Raw genomic sequence first — 20611 nt, 5'->3', positions numbered from 1 at the left:
TGCAGTGCCAAAACATCTTCAGTCACCTCAGTAACCATTTCCTCTGCAACATAGACACACACGCTCCAATTTTGCTCCTGACATCCCTCATCTCTCTCTCTCTCTTATACGCATATGTTCAGCGCTCTTTTTTTTTTTTTGCGGTGTGCTTGTCTTCCTTCTCCATAAGCAAACGTTGCCCGAATAAAAACCCAAAAGGGAAAACAAAATAATCCAACACATCAATAAAAAAAATAATAAATAATGACAAAGAAGAAGGAAAAAATAAATAAATATCCCCACTGATTTGTGTAGAAAGTGCACTGCCGTTCACACTTATACATTTTCCCGTTCCGCTTCCCTCAGATTTAATTGGGTACAAAGCGCCTCGTACGGTCTGAGAAACCTCATAAAAGCAAGAGCAATAAAAAAAAGGGGCTAAAAAAAATAGAACATAAAACGTAAGTTTTTTTTAAAAAAAAAACAGTTACAGCTACGTATTTTCTTTTGTATGTTCAAGAAAGTTTCACGCGAATGTTATATAACGCAAAATTGTGGTTCAGACGCCATTTTCTTTTTTCTTTTTAAGTAATAATAATAATAAAGTGGAGGTAAGGTAAGATAAGAAGAAACTACCACCTTTTAGAACAACCCAATAGTATGGAAAGGGTCGAATCGGTGACAATGGGATGAAAACAATTTATATCTGTATAGTCCCACAGGGGAATAAAGATGGTAACGACGATACACGGTCAAACCATAGAGGAAAAGGAATCCAATTTTGGAATATATTAAAAATAAAAACTGAGCTAAGTTTTTTGAATAAATAGAAGAGCGAAAAATAAAGAAGATTGCTCCACATCCACGACATTTTAACTTCCCGATCGCTGACAAAAGCATGTTGGTACTCTCGGTCTTTCAGTGGGTAACACAAAATTATTAAAGGTATCCCAAACCCGGCAGTAGTTTTAGAATGTACAGGTGATTGGCACATTAATTGGGCGAACCTGAGTTTTATTGATAATGTCTTCTAACTGGTCACCCGCTACGTATTCCATCACCAAGCATAGAGGCGTCGGAGTCACCTCTACACCCAAGTATCGCACAATAACAGAGTGCGAAAGCGATTGAAGAACGTAGAACTCACACAAAAGTGCGGGTTAGACTTGCGTTATCAAAATCAGATGGTCTCTGCGCAGTATGTGCTTCGACAACTAATGAGACTCCATTAGTCTCATTTTTACTTGAACTTGAACTTGTAGAAAATGTGCCTTACGAGCACCTTCACTGAAAGCATACGCCCTGTGTCAAAATCAATCATCCCGTTCACCGTGCTGTTGGACCCTCTCCCGATACACCCTTAACTTCTATCAGTGGAAAGTGCAATTGGGAACCGGAAGCAGAGGCACATGTGACTCGGTTATATTCTCACAGTCAACACATCGGAATAATAACTTCTCCCACACATATCCATCTGACAGGGCACTTCCCACACGCGATGTTCAGCCGCATTCCTCAGATACTGTCCACCGTAGTAAAGAAGGTAGTCCTAACTGTAAAACTTCAGAGTTACATTCAATCTGTGACATACAACAAACAATTTTATCCCTTGAATCGACTAAACATGCGGGTACGTTCCCAGGCATTCCTTCGTATATCTTAACATCACCCCTCTGCAGGGAAACCACCTTCAAATTTATCCCTGGTTGGATCCTGTCGGTAACGCGTAAACCATCAGCACACAACTGTGTGCGCAGTCATTCAATAACGCGCGGCAACGCATTCACGCAATGGATACAACCGCACTGAGAGATTAAATAATGCTTTTAATCATCTGCTTTATGATGACAAGCTACCAAACCCTGTTGCGTCCTCCATGCGCGTATGCATCGGGATTAGCGGAGAAAAAATAAATGGCCCTTCCCCCTGCGGGAACACCCCACCGAGAGACTTCCGCACCAACCTGCGCAAGAAGCTAGTGAGTTGAATTCATCGGCTCGACAGTTAAAGGATGATGCACACGAGTTACCCAGCACAAGCGGTGGAGCATTGGGGTCCTTTGTCACGATCCCCCAACCGCCGAGGAATCATAAACCCAAAGTGTTACGTTGCGACGCCCGAGGCGCTGGGTACTGTGGGTCAGGCCGAAAAATCGGTCTCCTGCCCGTCATCAACGCACATCCGGTGCCACGTTGGGAAACCGCATACACTGTTAGCCAACACATGTAAACTATTTGGTTACTTATGATGACGCTTCGCTTATTGCCTTTTCGTGGTGACAGACGACATGAAGAAAAAACACCGAGGGCAGTACGCTCACCACTTTGTGTTATAGTTGACTTTGGAAGGTTTACGAAAGAAGACGGGGCCACGCCACATCTAGAGAACATCACGCCGCGTAGTTTACACCAACTTGAACCCATGTGTGGCACTTCCTTCCACAAGAAGTCAACCGACAAACTTGAGTGACCATTAACAACAATGGTGACAACAGCGATAACAAAGAAAGAAAGAAAGGGCCTGGCAAAAATAACCCGCAGCGACAGCGCCAAAACGGACGAACCTAAGCCATGAAGCGACCCTCACCCGCCACCTGCATCCTACATCTTCCTAAAGGGGTGATAGGCCGGCTCCTGGGCATAGTGCCGTGGCTCCTCATGCAGCCGTTCCCGCTCAATCTCAAGCGGGAGCATGCCTCTCTCCTCCCACACCCGCTGCCGGAACGCAACGTCCGAATCATACCGTTCCCGCAATTCCCCATCGTTGCAAAGTTCAAATATAAGCTGTTGCCGCGCTAACGCTTTCTTTTGCAACGCCACATATGCTTCCCATGCCTCACCTTCCACACCTGTTGTTGGTGCTGCCTCCCGTATCTCACCATGCCTTTCCTCTAATTCATTTAAGCACTGCGTAGTGAGGTCCTCTACACGGAACGACTCAACGAGGGGAAACGACGGATCCTTTTCTTCCCCAAACTCCATGGCATCGGTTGGTCTCCCTACCGGTGGATACTCCGCTTGCCTCGAGCGGAGTTGAGGGACGTCAAGTCCAAATCCAGGCTCATATCCAGCAACTGGTGGTGTGAGGGTTGGACGGCGAAAGTTCAAAGGGGGCTGCTCCGACGACAACATCAATGCCTCTTCAAGTGCATGGTCCATGCCCAGTTGCTTTATTGTCTCTAGCGCCTCAGTCATGCGGTCCGATAAGCGGGAAAGTCGCTCTGTGAAAATTTTCTCATTTACAGAGCAGTAACGATCAAAGGCAAACGCCATGCGTCGCTCATTATCCACATCGTGCTGCCGTTTACGGCTATCATTGCAGTGACGCTTTTCGTGCAAATACTCCATAGCGGCCTGCGCCCACTTCTCCTCGCTTCCTACTTTCCCTGCATTTGCCATATAGCTTGCCGCTGTTTGCTTCTTCTGCAGCAGTAAACAACACTGACCGACCAACTTGCGTGGGAGTACCATCCTAGTTCTAGTTTGGAAATGAATTCACAGTCGACTCCCCGGAAGCCCTTCCACCAAAATAACGGGAATGAAAAGCATTAAGCAAACAGCATAACATAATGGTAAAAACAAGAATGACAACAGTAGTTGGGTAAAAGCGAGACAAACAGCTTCGCAAGCCGCAACCGACCATGCCGTAGGCTCAACACACAATTGTAATCCACACACTCGTGCAGATTGATGAATATATGTATACACAGACGGATTAAATATATAAACATACACGCGCACTTCCGCACAGTCAGTCAGTCAGTCAGTCAGGAAGTGCTGCAAAATATTGCCGACGTTTGGCACCCGATTCTCTTTCCACAATTCGCAGTTTCCGGAGGGGTCCCGCACCCACCGTCGACTACACACCCATCCAATCATGTGACTGTTATTTTTCCCCTTCATTTTCCCCGTTTCGATATCAGAAGTGTGTGCATATGTGTGTATATATGGGAGGGAGGGAAGGAAGATGAGGAGAAATGTAATTCTAGTTTTCATTTTATTTTTTGTTTTTGTTCCCGTCATTTCCTTTATCCCTCTTTCTCTTTTCCTTTTGAGTTTCTCTTTACCCTCAATTGTCTCCGATATTCATTCATTCCAACTGTGCGACGGTGGAAAAATAAAGAAATTGGGTTGGGTGGTAAAGAATTTTTTTAAAAAAGAAGAAACGAATTCGGAAAGGGGGGAGATAGTTAACGAAAGAAAGAAAAATAGTAATGCTATTCCCAGCAATATAAATAATATTAATATCAATATTAATATTAATAACAAAGAAAAAAAAGAGCGATGGTAGCAACGACACATGTTAATTTGAACACAAAACCAATACATATGTAGATGTACGTATATACGTACCCGCGTATGTAAGTGTGCGCATATTTGTATATTTGTACGTGTAGGAAAGGTTGTACACCACGTCCGCACAGAGAGCCACGTAGGAATTAAAAGTGACCAAAAAGTAAAAAAAAAAAAAGGAGCACCACAACGCAACGGGAGCAACATACCTAAGCAAGCCTCGTCATAATAACACCAACATGTAAAATACCGAATGGAAGATAAGAAGGAAAAAAGAAATTAAATACCTAGAAGGAAAAAAGAAAAAAAAACACAAACAAAACGAAGCGACGGAAGAACGCTAGGCAGTCACGGAAGGCAAGTAGCTTCATGCTGTTTATTTGAAATACACGCGCCAAGCATTCCTTAACCCAGAGAAGGGGAATGTAAACAAACATGGGAAAAGAATGAAAAGGAACCATAATAATGTCGGCGACAATTGAGGAACGGGGAAAATGGTAAAAATGATGGAAGCATAAACAGAAAAAAAAAAAGAAAAAAAGAAAGAAAAAATGTGTGATGGAAGTCAAGCATTCTTTTTGTTGCTGGCGCTGCTTAAAGAATTTTTAGGACTATACATATGTAAGTAAATATAAGAAGAAATATCAAATATGCGTATGTAACGTCAGAATATGAAGGTGCTACAAGCACACACATATAAGTATAGAAACATATAAATCAAACAACCAACCAACGAATCAACAAAAAAAAAAAGCACCCACGGTAACCATCATATTCTATCTCATCACCTTGAGCCATTCACTGCACACCTTCCCATTTCCTATTCCTCTCCTTTTTTAAAAAAAAATAATACAATAAATAAGTAATTCCTCCTTTACCCTGCCCTTTTCCCACGCACACACAAGAAATGAGCATGAGAATTCATCCGTGAGTGGCATGACGTCCTCAAACACCGAACGCTCACCCTCTAAATTCGTATAGATTAGGAGGGGAAGGGAAGGGAAGGGAAGGGAAGGGAATGAAATATCGGAGCAAAACAAAACAAAACAAAACCAACAAACACAAGTCGGGGACAGCAGGAGGAGGGTAAAATGACTTTCTTTTCATAAGTAAAACCATACGAAACCCACCGCAGTCCTTTACCATACGTTCCATCAACTCACTTTTCCGTAGAATCCCTATTTCCTCTACTCCTCTTAACCATCTCATTCCACCGACAGAATCATATACTTGTAGCCATATGCTCATATTTCCTTCCTTTTGTTTCATTTAACCTCTCCTTTCCTTTTTTCCCCCAATTATTCATTCGATTTATTTTACTTTTGACCCCCGTTCCTTTAAACACATACACACACACACGGGCAAATTTTTCCTTTCTTTTCGCACCACCCCTACCTTCATATTTTTGTCAGTTGCTGCTTATCTGTTTCTTATTTACGTTCCCCTCCACCCTTTTTTCTTTTGTTTCTCTTCGTTTAAGTTTTTATTTCCCATTTACCCGATGAGTCTTTATTTGATAGCTTTGAATTTTTGCACCGTCACCTCCAACAACTTTCTCTTCACTTTATTCCATCGCACGCAATATATACCTCTCGGCCTTCGTATTATATCATATTTCTAGCATCCCTTCACGTAATACGGCCGCCGCAGCATCAGCTAAGCAGGCCGAGGAAATCCCATTAAAGCTGCTCTTCCCTGAGACAAAACGAAATTTTAAAAAAACGTACAAACGCATACATGCACGTGCTTATACCCACTCTTGCAGCTTTCCTCCTCCTCCTCCTCCTTCCTTTCCTTTTTCTTGTTCGTTATTTTTGTTTTGTTTTGTTTATTTCATTTTCCTATTATTATTATTATTTTCTTTTTTTCGCAGACGCCCTTTTAACAACTGAATTTGATCACTCAACGGAACCCACATATTTGTCGAACTGCTCCGCACCACATTCCTCCTCGCCCCGCTCAATTGTTTGTTGCGCTGACCGCCACTCTCCAGCGATATCAACAGTTGGAAGAGATGCAGCAGCGGCGGGTTGTTGCGCAGAATGTTGTTGTTGTTGTGGCCTAGGTGCTGTCCGGGGGTGGTTTTTGTGAAATGCCACACTCTCATCATACACCGCCCACTTTACCTCCTGAATTGTTTTATGTTGTGTTTCATCAAAGTTAAAGTGCTGGATACTAACCTGTACATCGGATTCCTCGTACAGATCCCTAAGGAAGGGATGTTTTAATGCTTCAGCGACAGTTATGCGCTTGTCTGGATGGAACACCAACATCCGCCGCAATAAGTCCAGCGCCTCTGGACTCGCTCTGGGATATACGGAGGCCCAATCGGGTGCAGGACGAAATGACTTCTTTTTTAAATACTTCTGCGCCGCAGTGGACCCGATGGAATTTATATCCTCTTCAGATGGAGTTCCGATAACATCAATGATTTTGTCCAGTTGGTTCACACGGTCTTTTCCCTGAAACAGGGGTCGGGCGCCCAGCAACTCACCAAGAATACTTCCAACTCCCCACACATCAATTTGTGCGGAATACCTCTTATCTTCCATCACCAGCTCCGGTGCACGGTACCAACGCATGGTAACATAATCTGTCATGTGCTCCCCTTGATCACTCTCCTCTTTGGAAAGTCCGAAGTCGCATATCTTCAAATCACAATTTTTATTGACTAAAATGTTGGCCGGGGTGATGTCTCGATGAATAACACCTGAAGAATGGATGAAGTTTAGGGCATGTAAGATTTGATAAATGAAATATTGTATGTGACCTTCCGTGAGACTTTGGCCAGTTCGGAGCACTTGCTTCAGGTCGGTCTCCATTACATCCATGACAATATAAAAGTAATCATAGTTGTCGCGGTCGGCCGGGGTGATGAGGTTACGGAGTCCAATGATATTATCGTGGTGAAAGTGTGCCAACAGCTTGATTTCGCGAAGAATACGTTTTGCAAGGATTATTTCCTCGAATATTTCCTTATTGACGCGTTTAATGGCCACTAGGTCGTTTGTTGTGGTATCCCTCGCGCGGATGACGACACCATAGGATCCCGCACCAATTATCTTTTCAAGTTTGTAACGGTCGTCCAACTGGTTGATCTCATCCTGCATCTCTGCAAGGTTCCTCGAACTACGGTTCATGATTAATAATTAAAGCGTAATCCTATCCCTGTGAAATGCATGCAAAAACAAAGAAAAATAGTAATTTGTAAAGGAAGAAAGAGGAGAAGGAGAATTAAGAAAAGTAAAGAAAAAAAGAAAAAAAAAGAGAGAGAACTCAGTTATGCATATTTGATTGAATTAATGTGAAAGACTCGTCGGAAAAGAAACAATCATAAGACCGTCCGTTTCCGCCACTCTATCTTTCTTCCTCTCTGTTCCTTTCACCTCACGCGTTGTTCCATCATGGACTTACAACTCAGGTGGAGAAATATTTTTTACAAAAAAAAAAAAAGCGAAGTCTTTCACACAAGTAATATGAGTAACGGTATTTAGATGTTAAAACCATCCGCCTCCGCACTCGCTTCCGTCTCTACTCTTCCCCTTTTAAGTTCAGAGAGTTGTGTTTGTAAAGGAAAAAAAGAGAATAGGGGGGAGGCACTACAAGTTATCACGCGTGCGTATAAAAAATGCAAAGCAATTATACATTGTACACAATTTTCTCTCCGTTTCTTCTATTGAATCAGACGCAAAGAACCTGATATATAGTGGTAAGCATCACTACCTTCTTTTTATTCACTTTTTTTTTCTTTCAACAAAATTCACCCCATTTCCTGCTGTTTGTTTCCCTTCGCCCTCACCTTCTTGAATTCGCCAAAAAATTAAAAGGATGAAAGAGGAACAAAGTAAAAACATAAGACAAATTACAGTTGCTGCGAGTGAGCATTCGCCATCTGCATAACTACCACTACACCTCCACATCACTCCATATACATTCCAACCACATGAATATATATATATTTATTTATTTATTTTAAAAAAGACAAAACAAAACATGTAAATGTCGTACCAGTCATGAGCACCCGGGTACGCATCTTCTATTCATCTCTTCTATTCTGTATTCCTCATATTTAATGTATTTGTCTTTTTTTTTTCATGTTTGAGTGTACATATCTTTTTGTTTCATTCGTGGTGTCCAAAAATACCCCACAGTATTTCACTTCAACACTCGCCTCGCTCCCTTTTCTTTTTTTCTTTTTCTCTTTTTCACGCTATTTCCCACTGCCGCTCCTCAAAACAAATGTCGTCCTTACCAATCTGTCTTTTTTCCTTTCCTTTTCTTTTTCCTTGCTCTCTGTTTCATTCTATTCAGTTTTATTACACTCCATATCTTTACTGTCATTTCTCCTCCTTTTTTTTTTACGTTCCTCTTTCGTTTTGGCTCGGTTTCGGTTTGTCATTTTATTCATTTGATATACCGCTTTCCCCTCCCTCCCTCCAACTCATAAACACACATACATAAACACAATTACCATTCTTCTTTTCTTTCTTTTCCCCCTTTTATAAAGGGGTTGTGTCATTTAAGGAGAATGCGGAGGAGGAAGAGGAGACATCACATAATAATTATTATTATTGTGATTGTTATTGTTATTATTATTATTATCTTTTTTTTCCTTTTGTATGTTTCTCCTCTCCCTTCTCTCCCTTTGTTTCCCTGCCTCTTGCCTTGTTGGTAATATTAATATTATTACTGATATCATGATTATGCCTTCCCCCTTTTCAGATGTCGTATGTACCTTTTTTTTTCTTTTTTTAAAAGAAAAAAATGGTATTTATTACCGCTGTTGTTTCTCTTTTTCTTTACTTCACACCTTCAAATCACTTTCCATTGGCGCCACTTTTAACAACTTAATTTGTTCATATGAATAAAAATCATCCACTGCCTCATCGTTGACCTCTTAACAATTTAACAATAACAAAAATGGTTATATTAACAACAAGAGCGACAGCATTTGTTATCATTATTATTATTATCATCATCATCATTCATTTTTATAAACATCAACGGGAACTCAACAAAGTTTTGAAGTTGATTTTAATTTTTATTTTTTATCTGTTTGTTACCGTCCTGTTCCTCATCCACCACTCAGGTGCAACATGACGGTTGGATATTGAGGTCGACGCAGGAAAAATAAAAAAAAAGAAACAAAATGAAACAAACGCCAGCATGAAAAGCAATAAGAAGGTTATGTTGTAATGCATTCATTACGAAACCGAAGCCGACACACATGAAAGCCAAATCATATTTTTAACAACAAAAACAACAAAAACAACAAAAATATGACAAAATGTCAAAAGAAAAAAGGAAAAAAAGAAAAAAGAAGGGAATAGCGGTGATGATGGTGCTGAAAATTAAAATAATAAACCAGATCCTGATGGCAGGCGGAGAGCAGGGGGAAAATGGGGGGAAAAAATTAATAACTCAGAGGTAAAATGAAGGAAAGGCACCGCTTCCTTCGCCCCGACTCATAAATAAAAAAAACAAAAAGAAACGTAGAAAAGCAAGCCACTAGTAACTAAAACATATATATATATATATATATATATTAAAAGAAAATACAAAAATAAGAATAGTGATTAAGTTTAATGATAATAAAAAAAACACAAAACCTACAGCTGCACGCCAAAACATCGAAAGATGAAAAATAAAACAGAGAAAGTAATAAAAGGAAACGCAGAGACTAACACATTTATAAATATATTTATATTTTTATACGAAAGGGGGTAGGGGAGGGAGGGGAGAGAGGAAAAAAAAAGTAAATGAGTAAATAAATAACGAGACAGCGAAAAAAAGCGAACAGAATCGGAGGAAGTGAGATGAAAAGTCGCTAATTTGTTACTATAAATATTTTATATAAATATATTCTGCAGTTTTATTCGGCATATACAAAAACGCAAACACCATCCGACCCCGTTTTTATCAACACAAGATAAAAACGACAATCATAGTTAAATTAAATTTTAAATTTGTGGATCTACTTTTTTTCTTTTATTTTAAGCATATCACATTATCATATAACTATTTCGAATAACAAAAAAAGAAAAAGAAAATTAACGGGGAACTATATATATATATATATATATATACGTATCTGATGAAAAGGTGTAAAATAAATAAAAGAAAAAGAAAAGCGAAAGATGTGTCTGGGTGGTGGAAAAAAAAAACTTTCTAACGCGCAATAATAAGAAAGTCTAAATAGCTATAGAAAAAAAAAAGAAATACCAACAATATAACTAAACAAAATGAAAAAGCGACGGGAGAAAGCCAGCAAAAACGTAACAACGATTCGTGAATGTTTGAGCGCATGCCGAAGGGAGTTTGAGCATTTGTTGCTATGCAGAACTCGGAACTTGTAAAATGTCACATTTCCCTTTCAATTTTTCTTTAGGTTCACTTTTGTTCCCTCTGTTTGTTTTTTTCTTTTTTTTTTTACATTTCCTTGTTTATTATATTTTTATCTTTTTTTTTAAAAGCCCTCTTTTTTTGTTTACACTCTCACTTTTCTTCCGACATTTGCCTTCTCTACTGCTAGTTCCGCATATCTTATTATCGATCCGTTGTCGCAGTCGCGAGACGAAAAAAAAAAAGGAAAGAAAAATCCTCTTACCATATTCCACCTCTGCGTTTGGAAAAAAAAAACAGATTGTACACGGGCGACTTTTATCATTTGCGCTTTAGCTCTTTTACTTCTGATTCTTTTTAGTAGTGCATTCATTCTCTCCTCTTTTTTCTTTCTATGTTAACCACCCGTAACGCTCTCGAAACTTTATTTGAAATTACAAAATCTCCCCCTTTTCTTTATCACCCACCTCGCCTGAAAACGCAATATCCCAACTATGACAACCACAACTTACAAAATAAAACCAACACAACCGTTTGGCTTGAGAGGCGGGTCTTTTTTTTTTTGTCTATGAAGAAATGAGCTCCGTCGCGGAACTATCGAGAGCCCCTTCCTCAGAATGTGCCGGTCTCGTGGTGGGATCAAAATTATCAACGAGGTAAACTTCCTTCGGAGCGGGAGAAACTGTTGGGGTGTGATTTGATGAAATGGGTGCGGGAGTTGGCTTTCCGGCTAACGTGCAGAATATCGGAATATCATCGGGATCGTCAGAATCTTCCCTGTTAGAGTCTTTACGAGATGCCTTAACACTCCTCTCCTTTTTATTAATCGATTGAGAACCGAATTCGGCCTCGACAACTGCATCCTTGTCTACGGAATGATCTCTTTTACGCCTCTTCGTGGGTTTAGAATCACTCACTGAGTAGTGTGCATTTCCCTTGTGAAACCTCTCACGACTGGTGGCTCGCCCATCGTCTAAACGCCTCTTCTCCCGGTGAATTGAACCATCCTTTGCAAGGGCCTTTGTAAGCTCGAAATCATGACTAGTTTTGTTTGTGCCTCCTTTTCCCAGGCCCTGCGTTGTGTGAACAGTGGATGAAGTTGAATCGTTGGACAAGAAAACAAGTTGGTAATCCGCCCCAGGAGTGACGATAATGTTCCCCTCCGCATCAAATGGGAGCAGTAGGTGGCCACTTTTCCCGTCGAGAAGTGCCACCGTGCCGTCATTCCTCTTAACCCCGAAGGCATAAGTCGGGTTGAACGTGTTGCGCAAGTTTGAGCAAAGGCAAACTGGTAGGTTACCGACACGGATAGTTAACATCAGAACCACAAATGAAAGTAACTACAAATTATCGGTTGTCTAACGGAATTATGTTCTAGTTTGTTTGTTTGTTTGTTTGTTTTTCTTCGCTTCGTCCTGCGCACCAAAGTACCTAACAGCTGTTCAAAAAGTAATACCTATCGTTGGTCGCGCAAGAAAGGTGATAAAAATCCTTAACAACAGTTGCGAGAGTATCGCTTCAAGGAAATAAACACAAAGCACAGTGTATCAAACTAGCGCTTCGCCACTGGCTGCAGTACTACGATGAAGGGAACTGCACACATTTGTAAAGAAATGTAGACGGAAACCGCCTTATCAGGGTAAAAAGATGTTTCCCACGCGGGGAACCGAGGAACCACTGCCCTTCGCTACACGCACCGCCAATACGTGTTTTGCAGCCCCGTATTGGTGAGTGCATAACATGCCATCGTCATCCTCGCCGGTAGTGGGCGGATAATCACCCGAAGTTGATGTGGGTTCAATGAAAAGACGAATATCCGCTGCAGCTGCCAACCACAAGGGCACCCCCAAAGGTCCAACAACGGTGTGGCAGTAACGCGTGTTCGTGCACCCGTTAACGAGAACAACCGCCACACTACCACCAACAGAGGTACCCGCATTGGCAGCCTGGACGCTACAAAAAACGTTCCCAGCTTCGGTATCTAAGTGATGCGAGTCAATGTTACCACAATACTCACCACGCCAACCGTTCCCAAGCATAATAACATTGCGCAACTCACGCACCAGTTCAGCCGCCGCCCAGTGCCGCGCATGCTTTGTTGCTCCACATGTCGGGTGATCCCAAAGGCGAGCAACACTGTCGATAACGACCAACGCGCGGCGTTGGTTAGCATGATGCATAGACGACGGATACTCCTCGTGGTACAGAAAACGGAAGAAGTTTAAAAGGTCATTTAGGGTTGCGAAGTTCACCACTTGTACCCTTCCTATGATGTCATCGAGGAGCCTTTCAATCTCACCCTCGCAGTGCACATCACACAACATTGCACGCTGGAGGGCTTTTTCGAGCTCTTCCCGCAAATGACGGGGATTGAGAGAGGACGGGTCAGACAAGACGTAGAAAACACACCACTCACGTGGTCTGCAACATTCCTCTGCTCTCGCCCTCAGACATTCTTGCTGTACCTCCAGTCCCTTCGATGGGCTGCCGTCGCATATTCCCACATCAACCCCTCTAGTCGTCCACTCTAACGCACCCTGTGCCGCAAATGAAGATATCATGCGGCGCACAAGGCGGGATTTCCCTCCTGATGGCGGACCAAACACCTCCAGGACTGTCCCGCACGTCATCCCGCCGTCGGGCAACAACCGGTCAAGTTCCTCTGAGCCAGTTGAAAATACCGCGTGTTGTGTGAACCTACGGTTCAGGTCATGCTGTAAAATAGTTTGCGAAGTGAGTAGCGCAAGCCTCTGTGAAATCTCCTCCGCCGTCATCCCAGTCCATGGTGGAGGACACACAGACATTCAAAAGCTTCAGCGTTACTGCTTCTTCTCCGTAATACTACTACTCTATCCTCCCCCTCTCCCAACTCGTTCTTATAAGCTGGTGGTCCGTCTCACGGGTTGACTATGCACGCAAAGCATTCAATATTACCTTCGATCACCGAGCAGTTGGGTCTCCACAACTTTGGATCCGGTATGTGGTTTCCTTCCGCGGTGCTCGAACTATTGGTTCAGTTACGAACTGAGTAGACGCGGAGTAGAAATGGAAGGAGAATAAATGGATGGCAATGAAGACGATTAATGACGTCGACACAACACATGTAACGTTAGTCAGCGCACCCAAGGACCTCGTAATGAAGTAAATGCAAGATCAATATTATGACAGGAAAATCTCACTGTAATTTTGCGCCCCACCGCACCCTTCCCGACTTTCCCATTATTATTTTTTAAAATGAAAGAGAAGTACGTTTTACTGTTACCGCTATTTCTTTTAAGCAAATTATGCGCAATGCGTATTTATCTGTTGTATTTATTCCACCTTTTCATCAACCTTCTCTGGTGTCTTGCCGGAGTAATACAGCAGCGCACGAACAATGGAGTACAACACAACAGAAGGGAGAGGCCAGCGCTGAAACCACACCGCCCAATCCAACTGCGTAACAACTGCACCAAGAATAATGGCACCCAAGAGCATGAGCATCTCCTTCAACTTGCGGCTTCCCTCCACATCTGCTTCCTTATTTCGTTCAACTTTTCCATCGTCGTCCGGGCCCAATACTAATTCCAGCAGCATTGAGCGCAGCTCCGCCAACTGCATCGGCATAGTGAAACTCAGTAGTGCACTGAATGCCACATTGCTGATCACCGTGCTGTAGTTTTCCAGTTCCGCACCAGCGAGTGAGAAAATAACTACCCAAAGAACCATATCCCGCAGGTGACTGAAAATGAAATCGAGTAACATTTATCTGAACGCGCCACGTGTGTTTGGTTATGTCCCCTCAAATGATGGGAGCAAAGTACTACCAGAAACTATGCCGCCCCGTCGCAACAACTGCAGTTGAATGTAGTATATACAAATATATATATATATATATGTATATATGTTCGTGTGAATTGCTTGTCTACTTGCGCCTAGCGCTCTTTCCTCGCATGTGTGAGTTCGTGTGGAGAAAAGCAAGGATTAACACCCAAACGTTAGCCCAAGTATGAATGCGGGGCCAACAAACAGGGTGGAAAGTAGGAATTATGAAGGAATCAAAAAAGTAAGAATAAAACGATACAGATTAAGAAATCCCCACAGGTAACTCCGTTCGTTTTTCATTCGCTTTGTACCACGAGGAGGAATCTGTGGTCAGAGCGATGCGGTACAGAACACTACCGCTAAGTCCTTCCTTTTGACCAGGTTCTAATCACAGTCATCGCACTAAATCAAAAAGATAAAAAAAGATGGACAACCCGCGTGAGAACCAGTTGACGACCTGCAAAGCCGCCGTCACACCCATACACGGGTGAATGCAATGATGTACACGGCAACTTCAACATCTCACTCCTACGTGCATCGCTTGCTGTAACTGTGGTTAAGGCATAAGTGTTTTTGTATTACACGAAATTGGGGACTGACGGGGAGAAAAGTGCGGCAGTCATGTGGTACAAAAAAAAAAAAAAGAAATCTGCAACACGACGCCCGAACCGCGCTCAGCTGAAGGTTTCAAATGCATGAAAACAAGCATTTATGTATTGTGTAATCACCCCCCACCCCCGGAAATGGAGTGCAACATGCCAATTTTTGTGCCGCCCCGTAAGAGTTAAGTGGTATCAACGGACGATTCCTTATGCAACCACGACAATGTCATTACATCCCGTTACTCTTCTTCTTCTTGCGTCACGGAAGGTTTAGAAGCCGCCCGCTCGTCCAGAAACACGGGTTGGGAGGAGTACATACGGTTCACAAGTGCCATACGCCTCATTTCGCTCAGTTTCTTTGCGCCCTCTTGCCTAAGAAACCGGCGTTGCTCCTCCACACCCCATTTTTCCATCGCCACAAACTGATCCTTAACGTGTTGCACAAAATAATGCCGGAAATTATAATCTGGGAACATTTTTGCCGCACCTAACATCTTTGCGCGTAGACGTGCCATTGAGTGTTTGACGGTGTTTGTCATCGGTATTACAGAGTAGAAAAGTGAGCACTCCTCTCTTCCCTCGTTACGTCGGATGCAACTGGAGAATGAACTAACCTTTCAAGCTTCCTTTTGACCTCCCCCCCTTTTTTTATTTTGTGATCTCCTTCCAGATGTTTTCTTCGGACCTTCGTAACTCTCCCACGATATGTAGCACACCGCCAAGGGCACACTGCGGAGTGCACTTACACCAATAAATAAATATAGCAACTTCTTCAACTGGTAAACACAGAAGGCGAACACAATCACTAACGGAGAGTTCGAATTAATACAACGTGCGTGTGGCTGAAAAGAAGGGAATACCAAAAAAAAAAAGGGAAAAGTGCCGCTTCTAAATGATGGTGCGTGGAAGTCAAAAATCACTTGATCACAACGGAGAGTACACCACAGTTTCTCCTCCTATTTTTATAGAGGTAGAGAAAGGGGGAGATGGGGAGAGGCCCCACAGCGCTTAAAAAATGTTACACGTATTACTTATTTTCTCTTCTTCACTTCTCCGGACAGGTATGCTACGTCAAGCGTGCCTCGTTACGCAAGTACTCGCCAACATCAGCTTCATGAAATAATACGGTGCTGTTCATCTCACACCGCCTGCACTCCAACGTCCCAAGCGCTGCCACACCAAAACCGAGGGGTACATCGCCCATAGAAAAGACAGCCACTTTTTGATGTCGCGGTGTTGCTTCTGTAATACGACCCAAACCGGCACGCGTGACGTGGCCACCATACAGAAACTTCTGCTCTTGACTTGGTTTCAACCACACTTTAAAGAGAGAGTACTGTGCAATATATTCTAACGCCGTTACCTGCAGTCGCACATGACCGTGGTGCGTGACCTTAGCGAAGAGAACACCAATTCCCATTAAGTTGGACTTCGCCACGCAACTTGCGAGTTTGGCCAGCCTCAGTGGCATGTACCAAATACGGTTCTTGTGCAAACGGAAGACATAAGTCTGCTGCGAGTTTTGTTCTTCGCCGTCATCACCATCATCATCATCGTTGCTCCCATTATTGCCGGTGGTCTTGCCATTGTTGAAAGGAGCAACACCAGCCGATTTGGTTCCCTTCTGCTGAAGCAGGTGGGCAGTGTTCGGTCCAATGTATTGTGCAAGCTTGTCAAACAGCTTTTTTGTCTCTTCCTCCGTTAACGGACGCATATACACTCTTTTTTGCCTTAATATCTTTTGTACCGCAACAAACGAAAAATAAAAAATGCGTCTCACGAGAGAGTGGTAACGATACACAGGAAAATTGGGGAATCATGCAAGAGCAAGAGAGCATCCACACAAGGGCTGCGCGATCCCATACCATACTGCCTCACTAATTTAGATCTCCATAACAGAAACTATACGAAACCCACACATAATATACCAGTTACCAGCGGCAACCACAAAGAACGGAGGAAGTGAGGTGATGATAACAATAGATATGCCCGCGAAAGGGGGTGAAAAAAACTGTATGCTTCGACCGGTGCGCTTACATTAGTGTACAACTGCTCGAATTGTTTCGTGCGTCTTTCAACATAGTGACGCCATCAGCCACACTAGTTCTCGTCTGTTGAATGGCAACATCAATACGGTCTAAGGCAGAACCCTGGTCAACTACCAACGAGTTAAGGCTCTCAAACACGGTATGAAGTTCCTTAATGCTTTCGACGATTTCGCTAATTTCTCGACCGACGCGCTGCTCACGCTCATCCTCGAGTAGAAGCTCTTTAATATCTGTTTGCGTATAACCCTTTTCGAGATAGTGCGTTATTCGGTCTTCCTGCTCCATCCGCCTGTGTGCCTCCGGTGAGCCAATCAACTTATATCGATTCACCTTCTCTTCTCGCTGCTTCAACTTTGTTGCGAATAATATTTGCCCTCCCCTGAACATTTGAGTAAGTTCCAAGAGATGAAGCGAGAGGTATCTCTTGACATTACAAGAAACCCTTCGCTCATCCTCACTGGGCGCGCGTCGGTGGAGGTCACATCCTGAAACCATCCGTTCTAATTCTTTCAACAGTTTCTGCACCTCTTGCGCCTCCTTGCCAATTTCTCCCTGCTTCATGTTCTCCTCTTCTTCATCGGACACAAATTTGGGTTGAAGAAACTCGTATTGTCGCTCGAAGAGACGCTTCAGCTTCTCCCGAACAGTTCGCTCAAGTGCAGAAAATCCCTCCACTGCACGGCACCAGGGAGGGTTACCACAACCAACGGTTTCGACATTTGAATCAACCGCAATTGATGATACATATGGCAATGATTGAACCCCGCTACCGCATAATGCACTGCGTTTGCATACAAACTCGGGAAATCTGTCTCTAATAAACAGCTCCGAGGAAGTATCCATGGAAAGCTGGTATTCAAAATACAACGATTTCGGGGGTGTGAAACAACAGTGAAGACAATGTCACGAGAATAAAAATAATAATAAAGAAGTAGAAACAGAAATAGAAGGAGTAGATTTGAAAAGAAAACGTTGATGCGTATAACATAACGGAGAAAGAGGAAGATAAAGGAGATAACAGGTTGGCCACCATATACTCCCACACGGCACCCAACAGTATGACACGGAACTTTTTTTTTAAAAAAAAGGTGAGTCAGAGAAAAAAAACTAGGGGAAACTGCATACATCACCACGCTGTCGTACCAGCCTTTCATAAAAATAATTTGAGGAATGGAGACGGCACATAAAAATCGGGTTTGTGAAGACACACACACAAAAAAAAATTGGCTACTCGTTTTCTTTTTGCCCTACATCACTCTCAGCCGGACTTCCAAGACGCCTAACTCCCTGTCCCGGAAAGAGGTAAGTGACTCCCGTATCCAAGTAACTTGAAAGTACTTTTCTCGGAAAATATGTCAGATACTACTACCCCTTTTCCACAACTCGGTGTGCTCATCACTTAACGACGCAACACGTAAACGTTAAAATATTCACTAAGGAGATTGTGAGGGAAGAAATACATTCACACCCTTCAACAGTTATCATGTTCTCATTTGTTTTCATTTCCTTTCCTTCTTCAGTGTCGACACCTGCGCTACAATAGGGTTGCATAGCATCAGCTCAAATATGGAGCGAAACACGTTTTCATCACAGTGTATTGAACCAAGCAAAACCATATGCACAGACACAGATTACCTACAATTCAGAAATAGGGGGGGGAGCAATCCGATCGATAAAAATAGCGGAAAATAATTATTTTCGCTTTAAAATTGATAGAAAGGGAGAAATGGATCCAAGAGAGGGCAAATAACGGTCACGCAGAACGTCGGCCACAAAAATTCACTGCAACGGCGCACCGCGCCGGGGGGAAAAGACACAAGAGGAAGAAAAATTAATGTATGGCAAAACGAAGAAATAAAAAACTAAATAAAAGGTTATATTATTGAATAAGAAAAGAAAATGTTTTCGAAAACCGGAGAAAGTACGAAAAGCAAGCATGAGTTTATCCTGGCCGGCCGCATTGTACTAAAAATATAGACGAGTGAAAGTAACATAAAAAAGAATCTCGTATCGCTGAAAGATAAATACGGACTACGTTTTGCACAATGAAAGGGTAAACCTCCTCCTACAAAAGCGAACAAAAAATGGCCGGCCACAGATCCCTGATGTCCAATTCAATTGAAGGTTTTACTAATGGGCAGGAAGCAGGTACTCGCTCAGTCTTTCAAGGCGTATGCCAGCCTCTATAATGTCTTCCTCCTTCTTGCAGTAAGCAAACCGAACGAACTTATCATATACCGGGCGATTCTCCTTCTGGCAGAAAGCAGTCACAGGGATCGCACACACCTTCAATGTGCGTGTGAGCCACCGACAGAACTGCCAGTCTCGACCAACCGACCTTTCATTGGGGTCAAGATAATGCTTGGGGTCCACAAGTGAGATGTCCGCTAGAACGAAGAACCCACCTGAGGGTATGGTTGGGGGTAAGTTATTCTTTGCAAGCATGTCACAAAGGAGCTTCCGACGCTTTTCGTATTGCGAGAGAAGATTCTCGTAGTAACCGACTTCCTCCGCAATGCGAAGGCCGCGGGCCGTTGCAATCTGCAAGGGTGTGGCCACGTTGAATGTTTGGTACAATTCCAACAAGCTCAGAGCCTGAATAAGCTTCGTGGGGCCCACCGCCCAGCCAATCTTCCAGCCCGTAGCCGAAAACGTCTTACCAGAACTGCACAGTGTGACGCAGCGGTCACGCATGTCCGGCAACGCTGCTATTGAGAGATGCGAGTGTTTCTGTCCCTCAATGGGATGCGGGGTCGCGTACACAAGATGCATATACACCTCGTCGGACACAACGATAAGGTTATGCTCCAAAGCAAGGGATGCGACAATATTCATTTCTTCCCGCGTCCACGCCTTCCCGGGAACGTTCTGTGGTGTGTTGACAAGTATAGCTTTTGTCCGCGGGTTTATCAGTGACCGTAACTGCTCCTCACTGAAGGTCCACGAGTCCGCAAGGCCTGTAGAACCAGGAATCATCTGCACAAACCTTACCACACCACCCGCCAGTTGGATGTCACATTGGTAAGCGTCGTAGAAGGGCTCAAATGTAATCACTTCATCGCCTGGATTGACAATAGCCTGAAATACCATGTTCAGTCCCTGAGTTGTGCCGTTGGTAATGACGATGTTCTCGTCACCTATATCGGGCCACCCAAGATGTTTTGCGTATATACGCTTCAGTTCGGACACAAGCTCCAGGTTGCCCTGCGTTCGCGCATACTGCTGGTTCGTTGGTGTCACAACACTTTCATCAAACACACGATGGGCTTCCTTCAAGAGGAAATCGGGTGGAGGAAAATTGGGGAAACCTTGACCGAGGTTAACAGCCCCGTGCTTGTTGGCGAGGGGTGTCATTTCTGTCCACACGGAATACGGTGGCACATCCGCGAGGCGATCAGCAAGCCGAATTGACTGTTGCATTTCGTAGAACACTACACGAATTCGCCTCGATGTTGTTTTCACCCTCTCCTTTCCCCTTCGTTTATTTGTCGTTAAAATACGCTTACCAATGATTAAAGTGCTGAAAGCGAAGCTATTCTTGACT

General features: G+C 43.2%; 9 protein-coding genes across 9 annotated transcripts, besides 22 other annotated features; all 9 read right to left on the bottom strand.

Moving 5' to 3' along the window:
* Nucleotides 1-223: 223 nt before the first annotated feature.
* Nucleotides 224-245: a sequence feature (AT_rich).
* Nucleotides 246-2579: 2334 nt separating this feature from the next.
* Tb10.389.1710 (hypothetical protein, conserved) lies at nt 2580-3449 on the bottom strand (the record flags this gene model as incomplete). The annotated part of the gene is made up of 1 exon (XM_818318.1): nt 2580-3449. The coding sequence occupies one exon, from the start codon at nt 3447-3449 to the stop codon at nt 2580-2582; it is 870 nt and encodes a 289-aa protein (XP_823411.1).
* A 277-nt stretch (nt 3450-3726) lies between these two features.
* Nucleotides 3727-3749: a microsatellite.
* Nucleotides 3750-4206: 457 nt separating this feature from the next.
* Nucleotides 4207-4244: a sequence feature (AT_rich).
* A 549-nt stretch (nt 4245-4793) lies between these two features.
* Nucleotides 4794-4823: a microsatellite.
* A 280-nt stretch (nt 4824-5103) lies between these two features.
* Nucleotides 5104-5133: a sequence feature (AT_rich).
* A 123-nt stretch (nt 5134-5256) lies between these two features.
* Nucleotides 5257-5290: a microsatellite.
* A 13-nt stretch (nt 5291-5303) lies between these two features.
* Nucleotides 5304-5324: a microsatellite.
* Nucleotides 5325-6036: 712 nt separating this feature from the next.
* Nucleotides 6037-6139: a sequence feature (A-rich).
* A 30-nt stretch (nt 6140-6169) lies between these two features.
* On the bottom strand, nt 6170-7411 carry Tb10.389.1730 (protein kinase, putative; the record flags this gene model as incomplete). Its single annotated transcript, XM_818317.1, has 1 exon — nt 6170-7411. One exon carries the CDS (start codon nt 7409-7411, stop codon nt 6170-6172), a length of 1242 nt encoding a protein of 413 aa, XP_823410.1.
* A 43-nt stretch (nt 7412-7454) lies between these two features.
* Nucleotides 7455-7546: a sequence feature (CT-rich).
* A 671-nt stretch (nt 7547-8217) lies between these two features.
* Nucleotides 8218-8251: a sequence feature (AT_rich).
* Nucleotides 8252-8530: 279 nt separating this feature from the next.
* Nucleotides 8531-8649: a sequence feature (A-rich).
* A 183-nt stretch (nt 8650-8832) lies between these two features.
* Nucleotides 8833-8873: a microsatellite.
* Nucleotides 8874-9222: 349 nt separating this feature from the next.
* Nucleotides 9223-9257: a microsatellite.
* A 45-nt stretch (nt 9258-9302) lies between these two features.
* Nucleotides 9303-9323: a sequence feature (AT_rich).
* A 197-nt stretch (nt 9324-9520) lies between these two features.
* Nucleotides 9521-9588: a sequence feature (T-rich).
* A 205-nt stretch (nt 9589-9793) lies between these two features.
* Nucleotides 9794-9817: a microsatellite.
* A 141-nt stretch (nt 9818-9958) lies between these two features.
* Nucleotides 9959-9985: a sequence feature (AT_rich).
* Nucleotides 9986-10110: 125 nt separating this feature from the next.
* Nucleotides 10111-10135: a sequence feature (AT_rich).
* Nucleotides 10136-10333: 198 nt separating this feature from the next.
* Nucleotides 10334-10362: a microsatellite.
* A 286-nt stretch (nt 10363-10648) lies between these two features.
* Nucleotides 10649-10739: a sequence feature (A-rich).
* A 440-nt stretch (nt 10740-11179) lies between these two features.
* On the bottom strand, nt 11180-11932 carry Tb10.389.1760 (hypothetical protein, conserved; the record flags this gene model as incomplete). The annotated part of the gene is made up of 1 exon (XM_818316.1): nt 11180-11932. The coding sequence occupies one exon, from the start codon at nt 11930-11932 to the stop codon at nt 11180-11182; it is 753 nt and encodes a 250-aa protein (XP_823409.1).
* A 58-nt stretch (nt 11933-11990) lies between these two features.
* Nucleotides 11991-12014: a microsatellite.
* Nucleotides 12015-12247: 233 nt separating this feature from the next.
* Nucleotides 12248-13387, bottom strand: Tb10.389.1770 (hypothetical protein, conserved; the record flags this gene model as incomplete). The annotated part of the gene is made up of 1 exon (XM_818315.1): nt 12248-13387. One exon carries the CDS (start codon nt 13385-13387, stop codon nt 12248-12250), a length of 1140 nt encoding a protein of 379 aa, XP_823408.1.
* Nucleotides 13388-13925: 538 nt separating this feature from the next.
* On the bottom strand, nt 13926-14321 carry Tb10.389.1780 (hypothetical protein, conserved; the record flags this gene model as incomplete). The annotated part of the gene is made up of 1 exon (XM_818314.1): nt 13926-14321. The coding sequence occupies one exon, from the start codon at nt 14319-14321 to the stop codon at nt 13926-13928; it is 396 nt and encodes a 131-aa protein (XP_823407.1).
* Nucleotides 14322-14463: 142 nt separating this feature from the next.
* Nucleotides 14464-14498: a microsatellite.
* A 760-nt stretch (nt 14499-15258) lies between these two features.
* Nucleotides 15259-15558, bottom strand: Tb10.389.1785 (hypothetical protein, conserved; the record flags this gene model as incomplete). The annotated part of the gene is made up of 1 exon (XM_818313.1): nt 15259-15558. The coding sequence occupies one exon, from the start codon at nt 15556-15558 to the stop codon at nt 15259-15261; it is 300 nt and encodes a 99-aa protein (XP_823406.1).
* Nucleotides 15559-16085: 527 nt separating this feature from the next.
* Tb10.389.1790 (hypothetical protein, conserved) lies at nt 16086-16733 on the bottom strand (the record flags this gene model as incomplete). Its single annotated transcript, XM_818312.1, has 1 exon — nt 16086-16733. The coding sequence occupies one exon, from the start codon at nt 16731-16733 to the stop codon at nt 16086-16088; it is 648 nt and encodes a 215-aa protein (XP_823405.1).
* Nucleotides 16734-17052: 319 nt separating this feature from the next.
* Tb10.389.1800 (syntaxin, putative) lies at nt 17053-17910 on the bottom strand (the record flags this gene model as incomplete). The annotated part of the gene is made up of 1 exon (XM_818311.1): nt 17053-17910. One exon carries the CDS (start codon nt 17908-17910, stop codon nt 17053-17055), a length of 858 nt encoding a protein of 285 aa, XP_823404.1.
* Nucleotides 17911-19197: 1287 nt separating this feature from the next.
* On the bottom strand, nt 19198-20487 carry Tb10.389.1810 (kynurenine aminotransferase, putative; the record flags this gene model as incomplete). Its single annotated transcript, XM_818310.1, has 1 exon — nt 19198-20487. The coding sequence occupies one exon, from the start codon at nt 20485-20487 to the stop codon at nt 19198-19200; it is 1290 nt and encodes a 429-aa protein (XP_823403.1).
* Nucleotides 20488-20611: the final 124 nt, after the last annotated feature.

Source organism: Trypanosoma brucei, chromosome 10 (assembly GCF_000002445.2).
Source record: "Trypanosoma brucei brucei TREU927 chromosome 10, whole genome shotgun sequence".
Classification (NCBI taxonomy): Eukaryota; Euglenozoa; class Kinetoplastea; order Trypanosomatida; family Trypanosomatidae; genus Trypanosoma; species Trypanosoma brucei.
This window is presented reverse-complemented; position numbering and strand designations above follow the sequence as displayed.